This window comes from Oryx dammah, unplaced genomic scaffold (assembly GCF_014754425.2).
Source record: "Oryx dammah isolate SB20612 unplaced genomic scaffold, SCBI_Odam_1.1 HiC_scaffold_24, whole genome shotgun sequence".
NCBI lineage: Eukaryota > Metazoa > Chordata > Mammalia > Artiodactyla > Bovidae > Oryx > Oryx dammah.
The window spans coordinates 51,902,294-51,924,428 of NW_024070208.1; the positions used below are offsets into that span (position 1 = coordinate 51,902,294).

Below are 22,135 nucleotides of genomic sequence, written 5' to 3' on the forward strand. Positions count from 1 at the left end.
AAAGAAGAAAGCAAGGCAAGGAATGGATATAAACCCTACTGAACACACAAAAAAAGAGAGAGGAATTATTTATGTATTCATTCATTCCTATATTCATTCATTCATTCAATTTTTGGAATATTTCTATAAAGATTTACCAATGATTACCCCTGTGAAGGAAATGGCAGCCCACTCCAGTACTCTTGCCTGGAAAATCCCTTGGATGGAGGAGCGTGGTAGGCTATAGTCCATGGGGTCACAAAGAGTCGGACACGACTGAATGACTTCACTTTCACTTTCACCCCTGGGAAAAAACTAGGGGTTACTGAAGGGTAGATATCTACTTTTTATGATACATACTCTTATACTGCTTACATTTTTCACCCTACATTTTTCGGAAACTAAAACAAAAGCTATCTAGAGGAAGTACAGGCCAAAGCAAAGAGGAAGACCAGAGCCGGCCTTGCTACCCCGCCCAACGCACAGCTTCCCGTGTCACAGCCCAGCAACCCAGGGCTGGTGTGGCCAGCTCCAACATCTCTGATTTCTCAACCCGGGAGGCACTGTGTTTTCAATCAAGAAGAGTGGGACATCAATGACCATGGATGATTCAAGAAAGAGCCCCTATATCCAAAATGCAGATATATCTGTACATACAGATGATTCACTTTGCTGTACAACAGAAACTCATACAACATTGTAAAGCAATTATACTAAGATAATAAAATAAATGGGCTTCTAGGGTGGCTCAGACGGTAAAGAATCCACCTGCAATGAGCAAGACCTGAGTTCGATCCCTGGGTTGGGAAGATCCCCTAGAGGGAGGGCATGGCAACCCACTCCAGTGTTCTTGCCTGGAGAGTCCCCATGGACAGAGGAGTCTGGCAGGCTACAGTCCATGGGGGTCATATAGAGTCAGACACAACTGACCGACTAAGAACAGCAAATAATATTTTTTTAAAAATGCAGAGCCTCTTCCCACATTTTTTTAGATTTTTATCTTCATGCATTATACTTTTAATTAAGGCCTATCTCAGAGCTTCTATTTCCTTTCCCTGTAAACTTTAAGAGGTCATCTCTATCTACAACCCCATCCTCTGTTCAAAATAATTTACATGTGTTGCCGAGACTGTGGTCAAAGAAAATGTTTGTGAAGGGCTTTCCCTCCACACTGAGGACCAAACCACCTCGACAACAGGGGTTCTTGACAAAAAAACTCTGGGGAAAAGGCCCATTCTCTCCTGGCCCAGCTGGCTAATTTCCGAGGAGGAGCCCTTCTAATGGTATTAACCTCACAATAATTTAGGGAGCATTACCAGTATTTAAGGGGCTTCCCTGGTGATTCAGAGGTAAAGAATCCTCTTGCAACATAGGAGACGCAAGGGACTCAGGTTCGATCCCAGGGTAGAAAGATTCCCTGGAGGAGGGGATAGCAACCAACTTCAGTATTCCTGGGGTTTCCTTGGTGGCTCAGATGGTAAAGCATCTGCTTGCAGTGTGAGAGACCGAGGTTTGACCCCTGGGTTGGGAAGATTCCCTGGAGAAGGAAATCGCAACCCACTCCAATATTCTTGCCTGGAGAATTTCATGGACACAACAGCCTGGCTAGTTCATGGGGTCCCAAAGAGTAGGCCACGACTGAACCACTAACAGGAACTAACCAGTATTCTTGCCTGAAGAATCCCATGGACAGAGGAGCTTGGCAGGCTGCAGTCCATAGGGTTGCAAAGAGTCAGACATGACTGAAGTGACTGAGCATGTACGCATGCACGTTCCAGTATGCAGAGTGCCCCTTAAATGAGATTAGACCAGTGTACTTGAGCCAGTCCATACCTTGGAGCTAAGAGGAATAATTAAAGGAGTGGATGTTTTATTCTTTAGTGTTTAATAGAATACATAACAAGTCACATAATCAATGATTCATTACTTCACACACAGGGAGGAAAACACTACCGAGTATTTCTGTTATACAACTGGTTGTGAACAGAGAGAAACAAAATTTCTAGAGCATTTAGATGGTTGAAGAAATCCTCACTTTAAGTTTGGGCATGTCTGAAAAGAACTTCGTCAGTTTTTAAAATATAGAAGGATTGTTTTTTTCCTTGGCTTTCTGTTTTGTTAGAAAGTCTGTTAATTGTATGATGATTTTTTCCCCCCTTTCTCCTTCAATCACTGAGGAAATGGCTCAGTGATCCATATCACTGAGCATATAACATGTTCAACAATTTCATAATCCCAGGTAACTCTGTGGGAATCTTACATCATCTCCCAGATAAGAGTTTTTCAGATGCCCGGAAAAATTTAAATAACACATAATTTATAACTTCAAAATTAACATCCATAATGGATATTTTAACCTTTGTCATTAAATGTCACAAATGCTGTTTGAGTGATCATAAATGAATTGTCATTTGTATTCAATAGTAATAGCAAAATTCACCTGCCTATGAAGTCACAAAGACAGTTGTATAATAGTTTACATTACAATTATGTCCACATACCTCAAAACACGTTTAAGTTTTTTTTAAAAACTTGGGGGAAAATAATCACAAAATGTCTAAGGTGACAAGAATTCTTGATCAACTAGTTCAGCTTTCTACCACACAAGATTATACTGTAATATAAATATTCTGGTTGAATTCAAGGGTCCCAGTAGAGAATATTAATCTTCAAACATTAATCGTTTTAGATGTTTATTGTCCAAAATTGTGACGAGGAAAAGTTAACTTCAACATAGCATGTTTCTGGCTTTAGGAAGGCTTATTTTAGGTACGATAGCCACTGGAAACAAGAATATTTTATTTCTCAAGAGAGAGATTTAGGTCATCTAAGAAAACTAATTCAGTTTTTAAGTGAGTTATAATAAGGAAAAACAGAAAAAAAAAAATCCAAAGAACTTACTCTGGTAGGTTTAGAATAAAAACATTCAGTTTACAATAAAAATTTTAAGTTAACTGAGTAAAGTACTTATGATTTAGACTATAAAAAAAATTCTTAGGGAATTCAACCCCAGTCAATACTTTTCTAAATACCTGCCCTATCATTTAGCATTTTTCATGTGGAGTACAAAACTGTGTTTGTTTTTGTTTTTGTTTTGAGTATTAGATTAGAATTTACCACAATTTTAAAAGTAAAAAATTATCAAAGCTTCAACTTTCATGGCTTTAATGTAATAACATTACAAGGAAAAATCTAATAAAAATGGAAATGTGTCATGAGCATTGCCAGTTGCCCATTTTGGCTGAAAATTCAGACTATGCATTTCCCCAGAGAAACAACAGGCTATATATATATATTTATATGGATCTGGTTTGAAAGAGAAGACAATTTGGGCTAGTATTAATACAAATTATTTTGCTATCAACACCAAAACCAAATAAAACACAAGAATAAAAATTGTCTTGAAAGGGAAAAAAAATTTGTTTCACACATTCAAGGAGTATTTTCCAAAACACATAATCTGAAACATTAAAATGAGCATGGATCATAGTTTTACATGTATTAAAAAACAGACAATTTGTCAAACTCTTGGTGCAAAAGCATTGGACATGGTACCTGTTTTTCTAACCACCACTGTCAGCTATTCTTTTTCAAAAAGTTAAATTTGTTATGAAAATCTCAGTAGTATTTATGGACAGAATGGTAGTTGAGCCATTACATATGTAAATACATACTGCGCTGAGTCAGATGAATGCGATCATAATTTCTGAATAAATTCATGACACTCTTCCAAGTTCCAGAATGTCTTTGGAGGGCTTACTCACATGTACCCTCAGAATCTCATCCAACCTACAGATGACAATCAACACTCCAGCCCGTGATGCAGGCTACTAAGGTTCCTTCCGTGGCTCAAAGCACATGGTGAATAAGGGACCCAAGAGGGCAGAGGCCAAGTCATCTTAGCTCAGTTACAGGGTCCACCCAAGGGAAACATGAGTTTCCTACCCAGCCTTTACTTTGGGTTGAAGATAGAATTTTTCACGTATCAACTTCCAACTTTAGAGAGGGCAGACATCATACGAAAAGAGGTCAGTTTACTGTCTCTAATGGTTCAATTCCCAGTTTTTCAGCTAATGAAAGAAGGAGGGGAGACCTGCAGGCCACCAGGGATGTCTTAGAAGGAGTAAAATTTTGCCAAACAGTGGAACAGTCAACTCAAAGTTTTACAAGATAAAACTTTTTAGACTTGAGTGGCAGAGACAAAACTTGAGCAGTTTCCCATGACTCCTGGAGTTGAGCAGATTTAACAAGGAAAATGAGAAGCTCAGAGTCTTGCCATATGTCAGTGGCTTTGATCTGTCCCCAAGATGTTCTCAATTATATGCTCTGTGTTGCACAATACAGAAGACCACATGGGGTACAGAAATCTCTGTGATACTTTTGGCCAGCGAGTGACATTCCTAAATCATTTCAGGTTTGAAACAGGGGTATGTTCTAATGCGTTACCTAGTCTGAGAACATGCTCAACACCAGCAAATATGACTTCTTGAATTTGTTTCTGCTTCCTTTAAAATTACAGTCTTTGTATATAAAGCTAACTTTACTTTTCTAAAACTGAACCTCCAGTGAAAGACCTCAAGTCCTTCTTTCCCTCAATAAAAAAAGAAAAGAATTAGTGGATTAAAAATACAGGTACCTTGGTTTACAAAGATAGTTAGTCAACATATTAGAATACAACTAATAGCCAAGCAAAAAGAATGGAGCAAATTCAGCTTCATAATTATGCATTTTTTTCCTAACCCAATTTCCCCATAGACAAGGATATAAGAAACTCACCAAAGCATGTTGCTTTAGTATATACACCATCTGATGCAAGTTACTAGGGTAAATACAGGAAAGTTTATAGCATTTTGTAAATGAATTAAAAAACTAAATGATTCATGTAAAATGTTTATATATGGTATATACAGATTGGATCACATGAGGCTAAGAATAAAACTATTTCAATTCTTAACATCTGTTATGGACATATAGGAAGATACAGTACAAGATTCATTTTTAAAAAGAAGAAAAAAATAGCGCTAATTTCAACACTGAAAAGACTCTTACAAAATCTTTTAAAAACATACTTCAGAGAATGATGCTGAAACAAATGAAAAAGGAAAGGCTTCTTAATCACAGAATATCCAAAGGAGCCTCACAGCATGAAAGATAAGGATTCATTTCCCTTCACTTACAGTGTAGATAGGATATACAGTGGGGATTTATTCCATGGTAGAGTAAAGGTATAAGGCAACCAGGTCTCCTTCTGCTTCAGCTGCATTTACCTGGGACACCACTTTATTGCTCAGCTCACTTTGAAGTACTTATTTGCCTTCATTTAAAAATATTCCCACTTTCCAGTTATCTACAGATGGCAGCCCTCAGCATTTCTGCTTCTCTGCAGCTCTGTCATTTGGAAAGACTCACCTTCACTTCAAACCACCTGCATCAAAAGGGCATTTTCAGGTTTGCCCAGAAGTCACCATTGGCTGGGCTTGGAGAAAATAAGGATTTTTTAATAAGAAAACTAAATCTAAGTAACTCAAACATATTTTGCTCAAGGTAATAGATTTTAATCAACAAGAAAATAAAAGTTCAAAAACTAAAACCCTACTGGGTAACTCTTTGGTTAGGTTACATAAGTATCAGCAACTTCTAAGTTTAGGACTCAAAACAGTTAGTTCAGTCAACTGCCAGGTAAGAGGAGATCTGTGATTGATCTTTACAAAACGCTCTGCTTGTTTCTTGCCTGTTATTTTGTTAATACACATGTACTCAAGACGGATGGTACAAACTTCCAACTGTCAACAATAAATGAGTGTATTTGCTCCCCCTCCCTTCCCACCCCTCTTACCCTTCTCTTTCCTCCCTCCCCACCCTACCCCCTAAGTCTTAAGAGCTAAGGTACTACTGCCATTCACTGCAAGAAAACGGGCTTTCCTAACACCCACGACGGGCGTTACCACCCAGCTCGGTTCACAGTCACAGCAGTACTTGGTGACCTGGGCTGTCATGCTCTCTTTCCCCTTCTTGCCAATAAAGGCTGCCATGTCAAGCCGTCGAAAACCAAAGGCTTCGGGCGCTGAGCCCAGTTGAAAGGGTGCCTCCTCAGGCAGGAGGGGAACTTTCTGCAAGTTTAAGCCACAGGCGAAGATCTTTAAATCGGCACGGAAAGCAGAGGCTCCTCCGTAGAGCCAGCACGAGATTCTTCTCCTACCTGTAACCGTTCAGAACTTTCTTCACGTGTAGTCACTGAACTGCCTCCGCACTGAACTCATTCCGGCTCGGCTCCGGAGTCCTCCGTTCAACCTTCTAAAACTCTACCTTTAAAGAAGGTCAAAAGACTGCGTAATGAATGACCTTTCGAAACTAAACTATTCCCAGAGTGCTACCAAGTCTCTTAAACCGCGAGTGAGTCATCAGGGCTTTGAGAAGATTTCAAGGAATCTTCTATACAAGTGGACAAGGTCCAATCAGGGTCGGAACAATTCAGTCACTCCCGACTACTCGGTGGCTTTGTAGCCACACTGCCCCACCGCCCGACTAGATCCAGACTGAAGGACACAATTCGGGGGGAGGGTTGGTTTGGGGCCGGGGGCAGAGGAAACATGGGGTGGAGGGGTACGTCTGGGCTCTCTCTTTCAGTGGGGTCCGGAGAAGACGAAGAAGCCGAGAGGATCTGAGGCTGCAGCCTGTAAAGTGAGGGGGCAGTGGGTCTACGGGAGGTGGGGAACGGGGAAACGCGAGAACGCGGCGGGTCGGAGGGGAAATCTAGAGTCCCCTCCAAGGGCAAAAAGGAAAGGAGGGAAGGGCGCGCTGGAGTCGCCAGGGGGAGCGGGGAGCTCACTCCCTGCAGAAGACGTACTCGGTGTAGCTAGTCCAGATCTTGTCCTCGCTCTGGTCGGTGCTACCGGCGAAGGCGCAGGTGCCCGTGGAACTGCACGCCACCATGTGGAAGCCCGACTCGGACAGCTTGTCGAAGGCCTGCTCCAGGAAGTTGAATTTGAGGTAATAGCGCGAGGTGTAGCGCTCCGGGGGCCGGTCGGGGTCCCGGCTCTCGTTCAGGGTGTCCCCGAACACCTCCTTGGCCAGCGACGTCTTGCCACACACGGTGATGCGCGCCACTCGCCGGAACTTGGCGTCTGCCTGCGCGTCCCGCCCGATCGTGTAGGAGCCACGGTAGCCGATGGTGATGTAGCCCGAGCGCCGGCTGCTGTCCAACGACTGCGACGGCGTAAGCAGCGGGCCCGCCGCGCCCCCGGACGGGCTGCGGCTAGCAAGCTCCAGCGTGGGCGAGGGCGCCCCAGCCGAGGCGCCCTCCTGCTGCTCCGGCTCTGCGGAGCCGAGCGGCAGCAGATCGTCGCCCAGCGAGCCCTCCTTCTGCACCCCGCGCCGGGAGTGCGGCGGCGGCGGCCCGGGGCCGGGCTGCTGGGGCGCCCCGAGGCGGCGCACGAGCTCGGGCAGTTCGAAGTACTCGGCCTCGCGCTGCAGCCGGCTGCGCTCGGGGAAGTAGTCGGGCAGCACGAGCTGCAAGTCCCGCAGGTAATCCAAGATGTAGCGGAAGAGGAAGCCGTCTCGGTCCAGAAAGAAGCGGCCTTTGCTGTCCCGGGCTAGGTCTTGCGGCTGCTGCTGCGTGAACATGCGCCAGAGCAGCGAGTCGGGCACCGACACCACCGTGCAGCGCCGGGTCACATATACCTGGCCCCCCACATTCAGCTCCACGATGTCGGGGAAGAGTGGCGGCTCCGCCGAGGACGACGAGGAGCCGCTGCCGCCGCCGCCACCCCCGTTGGGTAATCCACGAGTGCTGTCGGCCAGAGCCATGGCCAGGAGGTGGCCGGGGCCGCCGCCGCCGCCGCCGCCTTTCTCGGACGCTCACTCAGCCCTGCGCCCCGGCCGCCGCCGAGAGCCGCGCGGAGCCGAGCGCACGATGCGAGCGCGCAGCTGTGCGTCCCCGCGAGCCCCGCTGCGCTCCGCCCGCCTCGCCCGCGCGCTCCAGGGGAGTGCCGGGTGGAAGCCGGCGCGCCGCTTAAGTAGAGCCGCCCGCCCGGGCGCCGCGGCGCGCAGGAGGCGGGGGCGGCTGCGGAGCGGCGGAGCCTCTCTCCCCGGGCGGGAGGGGGTGGTGGAGCAGGGAATCGATTTGCATCTTAAACGCTGACGCCGCGGCCGGCGGCTGGCTCCACCCCGGCTCGCGCGCAGCCTGGGGGCCCCGACTTCCCTACCGCCCCGTCGCCCCGCACTCTAACGCCTTCCCGCTCCCGCCCAACTTTTATTTCTCCTCCAAAGTGGAAGGTCCTGGGCCCGGCCCCTGGGGAAGAGGAGCCTTCTTTGGAGGGGCAGTCCGGTGCGCCTGCTCCTCCCTAACTGCACCCGGGGACTGTGGAAGAAGCATGTAAACTTTCCAGTTCCCCCAACCCGGGGAGTAGAAGTGCCTTGGCCACCCCTCTCCCCCGGAAACAAGCCGCTTGAAACACTGGAACTGTGGCGCCGTAAACACACCGGTCGTCGCTTCGCTGAAAGTTCTAGAGAGAAACCAAAAAATCTGGAGAGGTGGTAGGGCCGGAGGCAGCTAGATTTTGTTCGCGTGTACGAGTAGCCTCGAAAAAAAATCCTGGAAACAGAAAGCTAACCTCGGTATCCTGCTCTCCCGTAATTTGTTTTCTGGGCCAAAAGGCAAACTCATTAGTTAGGAGACCTCAGAACTGGAGGAAACGGGCTGAAATGGCAAAGAGGGGGACCTCGGGGCAAGCTCCCTTCTGAGTGGCCGTCGCGGTGTCCTCCCCGCTTACCCTCCCCTTCGAGGCCAGGTTGAAGAGGCGCACAAGGGGAGGCCTAAGGGAAAGCCCCGTCTCCGGGGCCCTCTCAGCACCGGGTGAATGGCTCTGTGCGCTCGGAGAGTTTGAAGATCTAACTGAATTTAGAAAACCTACCTTTCGAACCCTGCGTCTTTATTCTCTCAGAGGTTCTTGCGCCGCTGCTCCCCGCAGGCCTGGGTCATTCCCTTCAGCCCTCCCTCTAGTCGAGGTCCTTGTGCTTTTGAAGGCCTTCTCTAGACTTCATTTGGTCTTGTAACGCCTACCCCCTTTACAAGGCAGCACACAAGTCTCCTCCGGGAAGCCTTCCCTGACTTCTCAAGTGAGTGGGCCTCGGGTGGCTCCTTCCATGTACCCTAAGGCCCAACACAATATGAAATTTCACATTTCTGAGTGATTATCAGATTTCTGACTTTAACAGATAAAGTGCTCCTGAGCGCTACAGAAAGAGGACAGAAGAGAGGCTAGTGCAGCAGGTGTGCTTTTTGTTGTTCAGTGGCCAGGTGACGTCAGGTTCTTGGTGACGTCGTGGACTGTAGCACTGCCAGGCTCCTCTGTCCTTCACTATCTCCCAGAGTTCGCTCAAACTTATGTCCATTGTGTTGTAATGCTATCTAACCATCTCATCCTGTGTCCTCCCCTTCTCCTGCCTTCAATCTTTCCCAGCATCAGGGGCTTTTCCAGTGAGCTGGCTCTGCATCAGATAGCCAAAGTATGAGAGCTTCCACTTCAGCATGTCCCTCCCATGAATATTCACGGTTGATTTCTTTTAGGACTGATTGGTTTGATCTCCTTGCAGTCCAAGGGACTCTCAAGAGTCTTCTCCAACACCACAGTTTGAAAGCATCAGTTCTTCAGCGCTCAGCCTTCTTTATGGTCCAGCTCTCACATCTATACATGACTGCTGGAAAAACCATAGCTTTGACTATATAGACCTTTGTTGGCAAATCATGAAGTCAGTGGATATTTGTTGTGTGCGAATATTAATATTCGTTGTGCACCAGCTGTTTGGCTGCACCCGGTAGAAGAAGGCAAGGTTATATATGCTCCAAAGAGCTATCAGTATAGCTGGGTAGGCTAGAGTTAGAAGTCTGAGCAGTTCATCAGATCACTGTGAAACACAGACTGTCAATCAGTATAAATCAGGCAAGATCTTTGTTCTTGATGATAATGTTTCCCCTTTTGTGTAACTACCCGATGAGCTTTACAGTCTCCTCACGGATAAGTGTCATTTTTACTTTGAAATGTTTATGTCTGCTGAACAATTATCTCATTCATGTCAGTGTGCTGAAATAAGATCAAGCCCCAGATCAGCTCACTTAATTGCAAGGACAGATTCTGATACTGAATATATTTGACCACTCTCTTTTTGTTTGTTCTTGGGTATAAATAATAGCTGACACAGAAGTTCCAAGTTCCAATGCTGATTTTCTAAGGCTATGCTCTTTGTTAAATCAGTGTCAAAGCCCTAAAGAAACCAGTCTCTTTTTTGTAAATCCAAGAAAAGCCTTCTTTGTATCAATTCCGTACATATTTTTGTATCATTTCTTTGTTCATCATCTTAGCAGCAAATCCTGTCAGTTCTGCCCTCAGAATTCTTCCAGGCTGTTAATGTTTCACCACTTCCCAGCCACCACCTGAGACCAAGTCACCCACTGGACTCCTAACTGCTTCCACCTTGGCCTCCTACAGTCCTTTATCACCAGAACCAAAAGAGGGGTCTTATTTTAACTAAGTCAGATCATGTCACTGTCCAGAGCCCCTCACTGGCTTCTCATCTCGCCAAAGAGTAAGAACCAAAGTCCTTTCATTGCTTACAATAGTCTACTAGATCGAAGCTGCCCCACTAGGACCTCTCAGACCAGCATGTGTGCTAAGCTTCAGCAATGTCTGACTCTTTGTGACCCCATGGACTGTAGCCCGCCAGGCTCCTCTGTCCATGGGATTCTCCAGGCAAGAATACTGGAGTGGGTTGCCATGCCCTCCTGCAAGGATCTTTAGACCCAGGGATACAACCCGGGTCTCTTAAGTCTCCTGCTTAAAGAATCTGCCTGTAATGCAGGAGACCCAGGTTGAAATAGGAAATGGTAACCCACTCCAGTATTCTTGCCTGGAAAATTCCATGGACTGAGAAGCCTGGTGGGCTGCAGTCCATGGGGTCACAAAGAGTTGGATACCGCTGAAGCAACTTAGCACACAGGAGGGGCTACACTTCTTGCTTGCTTTAACCAGGTTACCCTCTACTCCCCCCACTGCTGGCTCAGGGCCTTTGCACTTCCTGCTCTTTTTCCCTTCTTATCTTCCTCATCTTGTTCAGGTGTCTCCCTTCTCATCTTCTCCAGGTCTCTGCAGCAAGACCTTCCTTTGATCATCCCACTTAAGCAGCACAACCCCACCCAGGCAGAATCATGTACCCTGCTTTATTTGTTTGCTGTTTGTTTCCCTACATTAGAATATAAAGTCCAAGAGGTTAAAATTTGGGATTTACTTGACAGCACCACAGTGCTAGAACAGTGCCTGGAACAGAACTGGCATATAATAGACATTGGATAACTGTTTCTCACTTGTTTATTCCACCAGTGTTTATTAAAGGCCTACTACTATGTTCCAGACAACATGTTTAAAAAAATAATCTCTGCTCTCTGGGGGCTTATAGACCTGTGAGGGAGACAGATAATAAGTAAATAGATGAGTATATCTACTTCAGGTAGCAATAAATGCCATGAAGAAAATAGAAATGTGAAATAAGATAGAGGGACTGGTTGGTGAAATAAGTTCTGGGATACTACAGTATATGAGAATATACATATGTATCTGTGAAGAGCCAACTCATTGGAAAAGACCGTGATGCTGGGAAAGATTGAGGGAAGGAGAAGGGGGCAACAAAGAATTAGATGGTTGGATGGCATGACCGACTCCATGGACATGAGTTTGAGCAAACTCTGGAGATAGTGAAGGACAGGGAAGACTGGTGTGCTGCAGTCCATGTGGTCACAAAGAGTGGGACAAAACTGAGCGGCTGAACAACAACACTGTATACAGACTGGCTGGGAGCCTCTTCAGGAGAGTGGCATTTGAGCTGAATAATAAGAGAGACGGCCATGGGAAGTTCTGAAGGAAGGGCATTTCAGGCAGAGGGCAGAGCAAGGGAGAGGAGTCTGGGTTAGGAATGAGCTTGGTATGTCTCACAGTGGAAGCTTGTCTGCTGTATCATCTTCATGTATCCTGTGATCGCCAGAGTACTCTTGAAGAGACAGGACAAGCTCACATGTGAGCAATACTGTATATGCCCAGACATCTTTGTTCTCCATCACTTCACACATTCATCTGTCAGAGGCTGGCCCACTGCACAAAGTCATTGGGATTTCCTTACAGAAGTCTCGGTTGTGCATGAGAGGAATAATAATGAATGAAACACGTGATACCAGACTGAAGGAATAATTTTCTGGTTAATTTTGTAATGTTCTGTTTCCTGCCTACTGGTTGGGATCATGAAATTCAGGAGGAAATAAAATAGGGAACTTTAATGCTGGGACTTAATGGGCTGGGTGTTTACAGAGGAGGGGAGGGCCATAACTCTTTAGGCTCTTCAGTAGATTAAATATGCTTAGTTGTCAGAGGGTAAGGCAAGGAGATCCAACCAGTCCATTCTTAAGGAGATCAGCCCTGGGTGTTCTTTGGAAGGAATGATGCTAAGGCTGAAACTCCAGTACTTTGGCCACCTCATGCGAAGAGTTGACTCATTGGAAAAGACTCTGAGGCTGGGAGGGATTGGGGGCAGGAGGAAAAGGGGACGACAGAGGATGAAGTGGCTGGATGGCATCACTGACTCTATGGACGTGAGTTTGAGTGAACTCTGGGAGTTGGTGATGGACAGGGAGGCCTGGCGTGCTGTGATTCATGGGGTCAAAAAGAGTCGAACACGACTGAGTGACTGAACTAAACTGAAATAAACTGAAGGGAAGTTCAGATGGTAGAGAATCTGCCTGCAATGCAGGAGACCTGGGTTCGATCCCTGGGTTGGGAGGATCCCCTGGAGAAGGGAATGGCTACCCATTTCAGTATTCTTGCCTGGAGAATTCCATGGACAGAGGAGCCTGATGGGCTATAGTCCATGGGGTTGCAAAGAATCAGACATGACTGATCAACTAACACTTTCACTTTTCAAGGGTAGATTTGGGAAGCCACTAGCTCTCCATCTGGTCTCAGTCCAGTTTCTAGCAATGGATGCATTGATGGTGATTGTTTCTTTTCAAGTGACTGTGTACTTTTCTATATAAGAGACGGAGCTCTGTCCTTTCATCCTGAAATGTAGGGTATTGGCTACATCCTTGTACCTACTTTCTCATCTGATTTGTATCTCTTTCCCACCTATTGCCTTTTCTTCCAACCAGCTTCCCACCCCCAGTGCACACAGTGAATATTCTGCACACCAAAGAGTTGAGAAAAGAATGAAGAAGATTAAGAGAAATGTAAAGTTTAAAAGGGAAGAAGAACTGGGGTGAAATGAAGTGAGTGCCTCTCAGGACTGAATAAATGTAATATATGTGAAAACGATCTGTAAGCTGTAAAGCACCATTCAAGTGTCAGAATCGGGATTTTTTACTGCCTATCAAGACTGAGAAGTCTACTCAATAAATACTGAATGAATAAATGAATGGCAGAAACATGAAAATGAATGCTGTGAGGAAAGAGGGGAAGATACAGAATCAGAAATTGTCCCAAACAAATGTTTAGCTCATTCATCATCTTCCCAATATACGTGAATCTTATCTGTACACAAGCTTTAAAAATCATTGATTTTTTTGTATACAGGGAGAGAAAAGAATGAGATTCAGAGAGATTAAATATCATTAAGCTTAAGTGAACCAGGGGATAAAATGATCTCAATAAATAACTGGTAAAAGATATGCCAATAACTAATTTTTAAAATCAGAGTGAAAATGTTCTGTGAGGAACATTGCTGAAATAAATATTAGGTTGAGACAGTAGAGAAAATCACAACATTGTGATTATATGTTTTATACCTGAGAACCAGAGAAACAACAATTTGGAAATTTTTTAATTTTCATTTTTGTATCCTTATAGACAGTTTCAAAGCTTTTCTAGGAAATAAGTAATCATATGATAGCATTTATATAGTACTTACTATGTGCCAGCCCTGTTGATAGAACTATATGTGTGTTAGTACATTTAATCCTCACAATAACTCTATGGAGTTGGTACTATTACCACCTGATTTTTAAAAGATCATGAGTGCAAATAAGTGGTGGAGCTGGGATTTGAACCCAGACAGTCTAACTTTAGAATCTATGCTTTTAAACAATGCATGCATATATAACTGTATATATATAAACACATCTATGAATGCTTTATATGTAGGAAAGAAATAGGTTCTATGATTCTCCCACTTTACAGATGGTGAACCCAAGGCAAAGAGAGGTTAGGCAATGTGGCCAAGATAATGCAGCCATTTAGCCATTCTTGCTCAGAGCAAGAATGGTGTTCTTTTTTTTAATGATTTTTTTTATTTATTTATGTGTGGCTACGCTGGGTCTTCGTTGCTGTTCGTAGGTTTTCTCTAGTTGTGGCGAGCAGTGGGCTCCTCTCTAGTTTCGGTGCACAGGCTTCTCTGTGGCGGCTTCCTTTGTTTCAGAGCACGGGCTCTCGGGTGCGCAGGCTTCAATAATTGCAGCCTCCAGGCTCTAGGACGTAGGCTCACTCGTTAAGCTGCACCCACTTCATTGCTTCGCAGCATATCAGATCTTCTCATGCCTACATTAGCAGGCAGAATCCTTACCACTAAACCACCATGGAAGCCCAGGAATGGTATTCTAATGTCCATGGGCTTCTGATCTACAGCAGAGGTCCCCAGCCCTGGGAGTTTCGGACAAGTACAGGTCTGTGGTCTGTTAGGAACCAGATCACACAGCAGGAGGTGAGTGGCTGGCAAACAGGCAAAGCTTCATCTGCATTTACAGCTCTCCCCATCATTTGTATTACCCACCTGAGCTCCACCTCCTGACAGATCAGTGGTAGCATTAGATTTTTGTAGGGGTGCAAGCCCTCCTGTGAACTGTGCATGAGAGGGATCTAGGTTGCTCACTCCGTATGAGAATCTAACGCCTGAGGATCTGAGGTGGAGCTGAAGTGGTAATGCTAGCACTGGGGAACAGCTGCCATGGAGTCCCATCACTCCTGGAGTCAACCGTTCAGTTACAGGAAAACATCCGGGCTCCCACTGATTCGGCATTATGATCAGTTGTTTAATTGTTTCCATGTATATCACAGTGTAATACTAATAGAAATGAAGTGCACAGTAAATGTAATGGGCTTGAGTCATCCTGAAACCATCCCCCACCCCAGTCCATGGAAACATTATCTTCCACAAAGCTGGCCCCTGGTGCCAAAAAGGTTGGGAACCACTGATTTACAGGATCGGTAACCAGAAACTCAAAGTAGCTGCTGAGAAGGAACTAGGAATTGGGAAGGAATTCAGTCTCTGGCTCTCGTTTCTCCTTCTATCAATGGCCAAATCCTGACTCAAGTAGGAATCTGCAGGGACACAGAGCCCACAGACAGAATGGACACACTCTTGTCCTACTCGTCACCCAGCTGAGTCCTGCACATGATAAGTATGATTTTATTTCTGGCTACATGAAATATCATTATGGTTTGCAAAGAACCAAATTTATAGTATGTTTATTCAGTCTTATTCTGATCTCATTTACTCTGGACAAGGATAAAGTGAGTCCTTGGAAACTGTTGAGATCTAGGTTCCAGGACTCAAAAGCAAGTAGTATCCACTGCTCTTCTGGGGCTTGTAAAATTGAACAAATGTATTCTACTTGGGTGGTGTTAGATGTCAAACCGAGCACAAAAATAACTGTGCCTCACACACATGGGTGAGGCTGGAATTACCATCACTGATGTTCCATCTGAATCTGAAGGCTTTGGTTTCAAATTGTGACCTGAAACTTAGAGGTTAATTAGGCATGAGTTGTCACATTCTGTTCCAGGGCTTCACGGTCTTGAGGGCTTTCATATTGTCATGATGATCACAATTTCAGGAGGTGTTATTCAACAGCGTCACACATGAAGAAAGAAGCTCGGAAAGGTTAGGTGACTGACATTGCCCTCAGGTAGCAAATGGTGCCTTTCAGGAAGCTGGGATGCAGTGCTGGGATGCAAATGGATGCTTCCTGACTCCACATACAGTGCTCTTCAGACCCCTTAGCAGCCTTATCAAATCTACTCCATGTAACACCCCCAATGAAGGCTGGCATTCAAAATAATCACCTTGAGGACTCTAGGCTTCTTTGAGAGATGTCTGAATCACCCACCATTTTTAGCATATCTGTTTAGGAATTTTCTTCAGGACTAGTTTACCCAAAAACCTTATTTCGTTAATTTACACTGATGCCAAATTTGGGGGTTGATTACTTCTTAAAAGGCTGTAATACAGGGCACAACACTGCAGGACACACCTACATGCCTGAGAATCATTAGGACAAAGCCAGTTTTCATGAGTATGAAACTAAGGCAATGAGTATCAGGTATTCACCTTTCGACATTGGGTTTTAAAGATCTTATCCCTGCAATTCACTTGTCTGCTGAATAGCACTGAGTTTAGGTTACTCAGAAAGAAGAAAGGCTGACTCAACTTCCAAGCCTTTGATATGTGGTTCCAGAAAGTCTGCATGTTTCACTGTGAGGCTTGGACAAGAAGACAAGCGAGACCACAATGGGCAACTACTTGTGTAACTGTAAGATTATTTGTTTGATATAACTAAGGGGGAAAAACACCTTTCTCCAGTTTGCTTCCCAGAAATATGTGTAATATTTCACAGTAGGGAAATGGCCTCAAACTATGCTAAGCTTTGTTAATTCATTTATTTATGTATTGGCTGTGCTGGGTCTTGGTTGCTGCACAGGGGTTTTCTCTAGTTGCAGAGAGCAGGGGCTACTCTTCTTTGTGGCCCTCGGGCTTCTTATCAGAAAGACAGTGGCAGCCACATTCCCCAGTGCTAGCATCACAACCTCAGCAGTGGTGGCTTCTGTCGTTGCAGAGCACAGGCTCTAGACACGCAGGCTTCAGTAGTTGCACACATGGGCTCGATAGTTCTGGCTCACAGGCTGTAGAGCATGGGCTTAGTAGTTCTGATGCATGAGTTTAGTTGCTTCACGGCATGTGGAATCTTCCTGGACCAGGGATCAAACCTGTGTCCCCTGCACTAGCAGGCGGACTCTTATCTACTGCACTACCCGGGAAGTTGTTATGCTAAACTTTAAATGTATATTACTTAATATGATTTGTATTTAGAAAATAGGTCTCTTTTCCTACAGCAAAGTATAGATGAGAAAATACACACTTTGGAGTTGAATGAACTTGTATTCTTCTTCTGGCCTTGTTACTTAAAATCCAAGATATGGAGTGAAGTTATTTAAATATTCTGAACTTTAGATCTTTATCTTACAATGGAGCAAAAACACCTACTTCATCAGACTCTTGTGAAATTAAACGAGATGATAGAAAGCATTTCACTGCACGCTCTCCAGCACACAATGGACACATCATAAACATAAGTTTTTTTTCTGCCTGTACCTTCCCAACCCCCTGTTTCCACTGACTTCTATAACCCAGTTTCTTGTTGAGTGTGCTTTCTTTGCTCTCTTCCTAGTTTCTTTTCTCTTTTTCTTGAATGACATCTCTTGGGTACTATCTGTAATGGACTAGGGTCAATGACATCTCATCTGCAGTGCCTCATTCTTTCCAGTAGTCAGTCATTTCTCCCAAAATTTGCTATTTGGTTGGAAGATGTAGTAAAAATCTAGACAGCTTGGAACTTTCATTTCAGAGCTTATTTCTCATCCCAGTATTTGCATCTCAAGTGACACTTATCAACACAGCTTATTTTTGCTGTTGTTGTTTAGTTTCTAAGTCATGTCCGACTCTTTTGTGACCCCATGGACTATAGCCCGCCAGGCTCCTCTGTCTGTGGGATTTCCCAAGAAAGTATACTGGAGTGGGTAGCCATGTCCTTCTCCAGGGGGTCTTCTGGACCCAGGAATTCAACCAGTGTCTCCATTGCAAGTGGATTCTTTACTGCTGAGCTACCAAGGAAGCCCAGCTTAATTTTATCTCTAACTAGAAGTCCAGCCATTAGCAACACCTAGGAGATAAAGTCTAGGTAGAATTAGGCAGAAGTGATATAAGTAGGGGCCTTAAAAAAAGTTCACACGTCATTGGAATTCTATGAAAGTAATTTCCTCCAGGAATTGAAGAAGATCCAAGGCTAAAGAGGGTAGAGCTGTAAGAATGCCATCTTAGAGGGCAACTGTGGTGCTTCTCCGTGGTTTCCAGGTTGGGATGAGGCAAGAGAAAGACACACCTGCAGACTGCATCACTGTAGCAGATATTACCAGAAGAAATATCAACAGTGCAGGGGACGTTTAGCTCCTCTTTACATTGTATTCAACTTTCCTTCAAGTATTTATGAATTAACAGTATGTGTTCAGTTACTCAGTCCTGTGTGACTCTTTGCAACCCACGCTTCTTGTCCATGGGACCTCCCAGGCAAGAATACTGGAGTGGGGTGCCATTTCCTCCTCCAGAGGATCTTCCTAACATAGGGATCAAACCCACATCTCTTCTATCTCCTGCATTGGCAAGTGGATTCTTTTCCACTAATACCACTTGGGAAGCCCTATGAAGTAACTGCCATGTGCCTAAGCTTCCTGAAAGTCATGGATGACCCATAATCTGTAAGGAAGTATGAAATATCAAAGCAAGTGGCCAGTAATGGCCGGAGCCGTCAGGAGTTCCATATGTCAATGTGACATCATAGGGAGGGACGTTAACTTCCTTATCGGTCAGTTTTCTCTGAAGAAACAGAACCAATAGCATAGAGATAGTTGTATATGTTATAGCTATATCTATTAAATGATAGCTATAAAAGAGAGAGGTTGATTAATTTTAAAGAATTGGCTTGCATAAATATGGGGGTTGGTAAGTCTGATTGTAGGACAAACCAGCTGGCTGCAAATTCAGACAAGAATTGAAGTTGTGGTCTTAAGTAAAATCTGTAGGGCAGGCAGGAAGGCTGGCAGGCAGGATTTCTATGCTACGTTGACTTGGAATTCCTTCTTCTCTGGGATATCTCAGTTTTTGACTTGGAATTCCTTCTTCTCTGGGATATCTCAGTTTTTGACTTGGAATTCCTTCTTCTCTGGGATATCTCAGTTTTTGACATGGAATTCCTTCTTCTCTGGGATATCTCAGTTTTGGTTCTTATGGGCTTTAGCTGACTGCATGAGGCCCATCTGCAACATCAAGGATAATCTAGTTAAAGCTAACTAATTGTAAGTATTGATATTAATCATGTCTCCAAGAATATCTTTGCAACATCTAGACTAGCGTTTGACCAAACAGCTGGGCACCATCGTCCAGCTAAGTTGACACATAAAATTAACCATCATAACTTCCAAACAGTGTTTTATTGGAAGTGAAACTTAACTTCTTCTGAGGAAAGATGCCTGTTCATCAGCAAGAAGCCAGAGTTTCATAAGCTATAAAGAACTGATACTACACTCATGTTTAGTGTAAGAGCCTGTGTGGTTACAAGTTTAGTCTTCTTAGTCCCCCTGAACTTAGGATCAAGTTTTAGACAGCCTTGTGGAGTCCATGATATTTTTAACAGAAGAGCTATAGTAGTTGCACTCTCAGCTTCCACTCCAGCAGGTGGAAGAGACCCTCTGCTGTATTTGTCATACCATGAGCAGAGATAAACTAGCTGTTTAGGATACAGTGGCATCAGGGACATAAAAGAAGACATAAATAGAGAATATCTTCACTCATTAATGAAGATATTCTTTATTTATGAATCTACTATGTATCACAATAAACTGCAGAAAATTTTGAAAGAGATGGGAATACCAGACCACTTGACCTGCCTCTTGAGAAACCTATATGCAGGTCAGGAAGCAACAGTTAGAACTGGACATGGAACAACAGACTGGTTCCAAATAGGAAAAGGAGTATGTCAAGGCTGTATATTGTCACCCCGCTTATTTAACTTCTATGCAGAGAAATGCTGGGCTGGAAGAAGCACAAGCTGGAATCAAGATTGCCAGGAGAAATATCAATAACCTCAGATATGCAGATGACACCACCCTTATGGCAGAAAGTGAAGAGGAACTAAAAAGCCTCTTGAAGAAAGTGAAAGAGGAGAGTGAAAAATTTGGCTTAAAGCTCAACATTCAGAAAACGAAGATCATGGCATCTGGTCCCATCACTTCATGGCAAATAGATGGGGAAACAGTGGAAACAGTGTCAGACTTTATTTTGGGGGGGCTCCAAAATCACTGCAGATGGTGATTGCAGCCATGAAATTACAAGACGCTTACTCCTTGGAAGGAAAATTATGACCAACCTAGATAGCATATTGAAAAGCAGAGACATTACTTTGCCAACAAAGATTCATCTAGTCAAGGCTATGGTTTTTCCTGTGGTCATCTATGGATGTGAGAGTTGGACTGTGAAGAAAGCTGAGCAGCGAAGAATTGAAGCTTTTGAACTGTGGTGTTGGAGAAGACTCTTGAGAGTCCCTTGGACTGCAAGGAAATCCAACCAGTCCATTCTGAAGGAGATCAGCCCTGGGATTTCTTTGGAAGGACTGATGCAAAAGGTGAAACTCCAATATTTTGGCCACCTCATGCGAAGAGTTGACTCATTGGAAAAGACTCTGATGCTGGGAGGGATTGGGGGCAGGAGAAGAAGGGGATGACAGAGGATGAGATGGTTGGATGGCATCACGGACTCGATGGACATGAGTTTGGGTGAACTCCAGGAGTTGGTGATGGACAGAGAGGCCTGGCGTGCTGCAGTTCATGGGGTTGCAACGAGTCGGACACGACTGAGTGACTGAACTGAACTGAACTGACTATGTATCATTTATTAATGATTTTGTTAAAAAGACATGAAACAATCATAGAAGAAGAAAGCATTTTGTAACTAAACTGACAATGCCTGCATTCTCTCCAAAACTCACCTTTTCCTCCCCCTACAGCTTTCTTCCCGAATGGCACACCAGGTAAAGAATCTGCCTGCAATGCAGGAGACACAGAAGACTTAGGTTTGATCCCTGGGTCAAGAAGATCCCCTGGAGGAGGAAATGGCAACCCACTCCAGCACTCTTGCTTGAAAAATCCCATGAACAAATGAGCCTGACAGGCTACAGCCAATGGGATCACAAAAGAGTTGGACATGCCTGAGCACTTACATGGCATAGCACCCATTGATCTTTCTATGTCTTCCATCTCTAGGCTCTATATGAACAGCATGTCAAAGGACTGATCTTTTCTAGTCATAAAGGAGACAATGAAATGTTCTGCTTTCCAAGGAGAGAGAAAAGATGGTTCCCAGAATATAGACACTAGAAAACTTAACATTCCTCCCGTTAACAACTCCAGAGTGGATGATTAAGTAAACCGGTTTTGAGCTTTTGAGAGAGAGAGAAACTGCCTTCTGGAGACAGTATGAGCACACCCTGAGTAAGTCAGGTCAAAGAAAACATTTGCCCTTCTTGGATGGCATTGTTAATCTCATGAAGTGTGGTGATACTGTAGACACAGTATATTATATTTTTGCAAGGATTTCACAGCTCATTCGTGATATCTTTTTGGACAATTTAGAGAAGTGTAAGGTGGATAATAGTCCCAATTAGATGGACACATTGTTGATAAGACAGGTCTATTTAAAGACTGTTGATGAATGGAACTATGTCAAACTGAAGAAAAAAGCTAGAAATAAGATTCTGTTTTCGCTCTTAACTACTGAATTTTTATTTTATCAACAACTAAATTAATCAAAATTAAATAAACCAAAATAAAAATTAAATGCATATGTAGAATCATGCTAGCAAAATTTATAGATGACACAGATCTTAGTGGGCTAACCAATGCAACAGATAGGGAACGAACATTCAAAATCATCCAAATGGACTTCCGTAACAAAAAGAAACAAATGAGAGGATATAATAAGGATAAATGTAAAGTCACAGAGCTGATTAAAATGCAGCTTAGCAGAAGTTCATGTGAAAAATTATCTGGGACTCGGCATCAACTGCAAGTTCAAGAAGCCAGTAAAAAGGTGTGCCTGTAACACATACATGCACACACGCTCAAATACAATAGCTTTTAAAGGTTGAAAAGGACCTTAGAAAGGTAGAAAAAGGCCTCAAGTCAGACCTCTCATGTTGCAGAGAAAAGCTGAGCATGCAATAATAAAAACACAATAACTGGTATTTACGTAAGTTTTATTACCGACATCTTTTTCCTTAGTTACTTCACTGTGGTCTTGA

General features: G+C 44.1%; 1 protein-coding gene across 1 annotated transcript; it reads right to left on the reverse strand.

The window, feature by feature from the left end:
• Positions 1 to 1,827: 1,827 nt before the first annotated feature.
• Positions 1,828 to 7,959, reverse strand: KCTD12 (potassium channel tetramerization domain containing 12). Its single transcript, XM_040266897.1, has one exon. The coding sequence runs from the start codon at positions 7,783 to 7,785 to the stop codon at positions 6,805 to 6,807; it is 981 nt and encodes a 326-aa protein (XP_040122831.1). The 5' UTR covers positions 7,786 to 7,959; the 3' UTR covers positions 1,828 to 6,804.
• Between the last annotated feature and the right edge of the window lie 14,176 nt (positions 7,960 to 22,135).

Bases quoted from the DNA above. Each gene is read 5' to 3' on its own strand.
- KCTD12 (XM_040266897.1), bottom strand. From the start codon at position 7,785: ATGGCTCTGGCCGACAGCACTCGTGGATTACCCAACGGGGGTGGCGGC.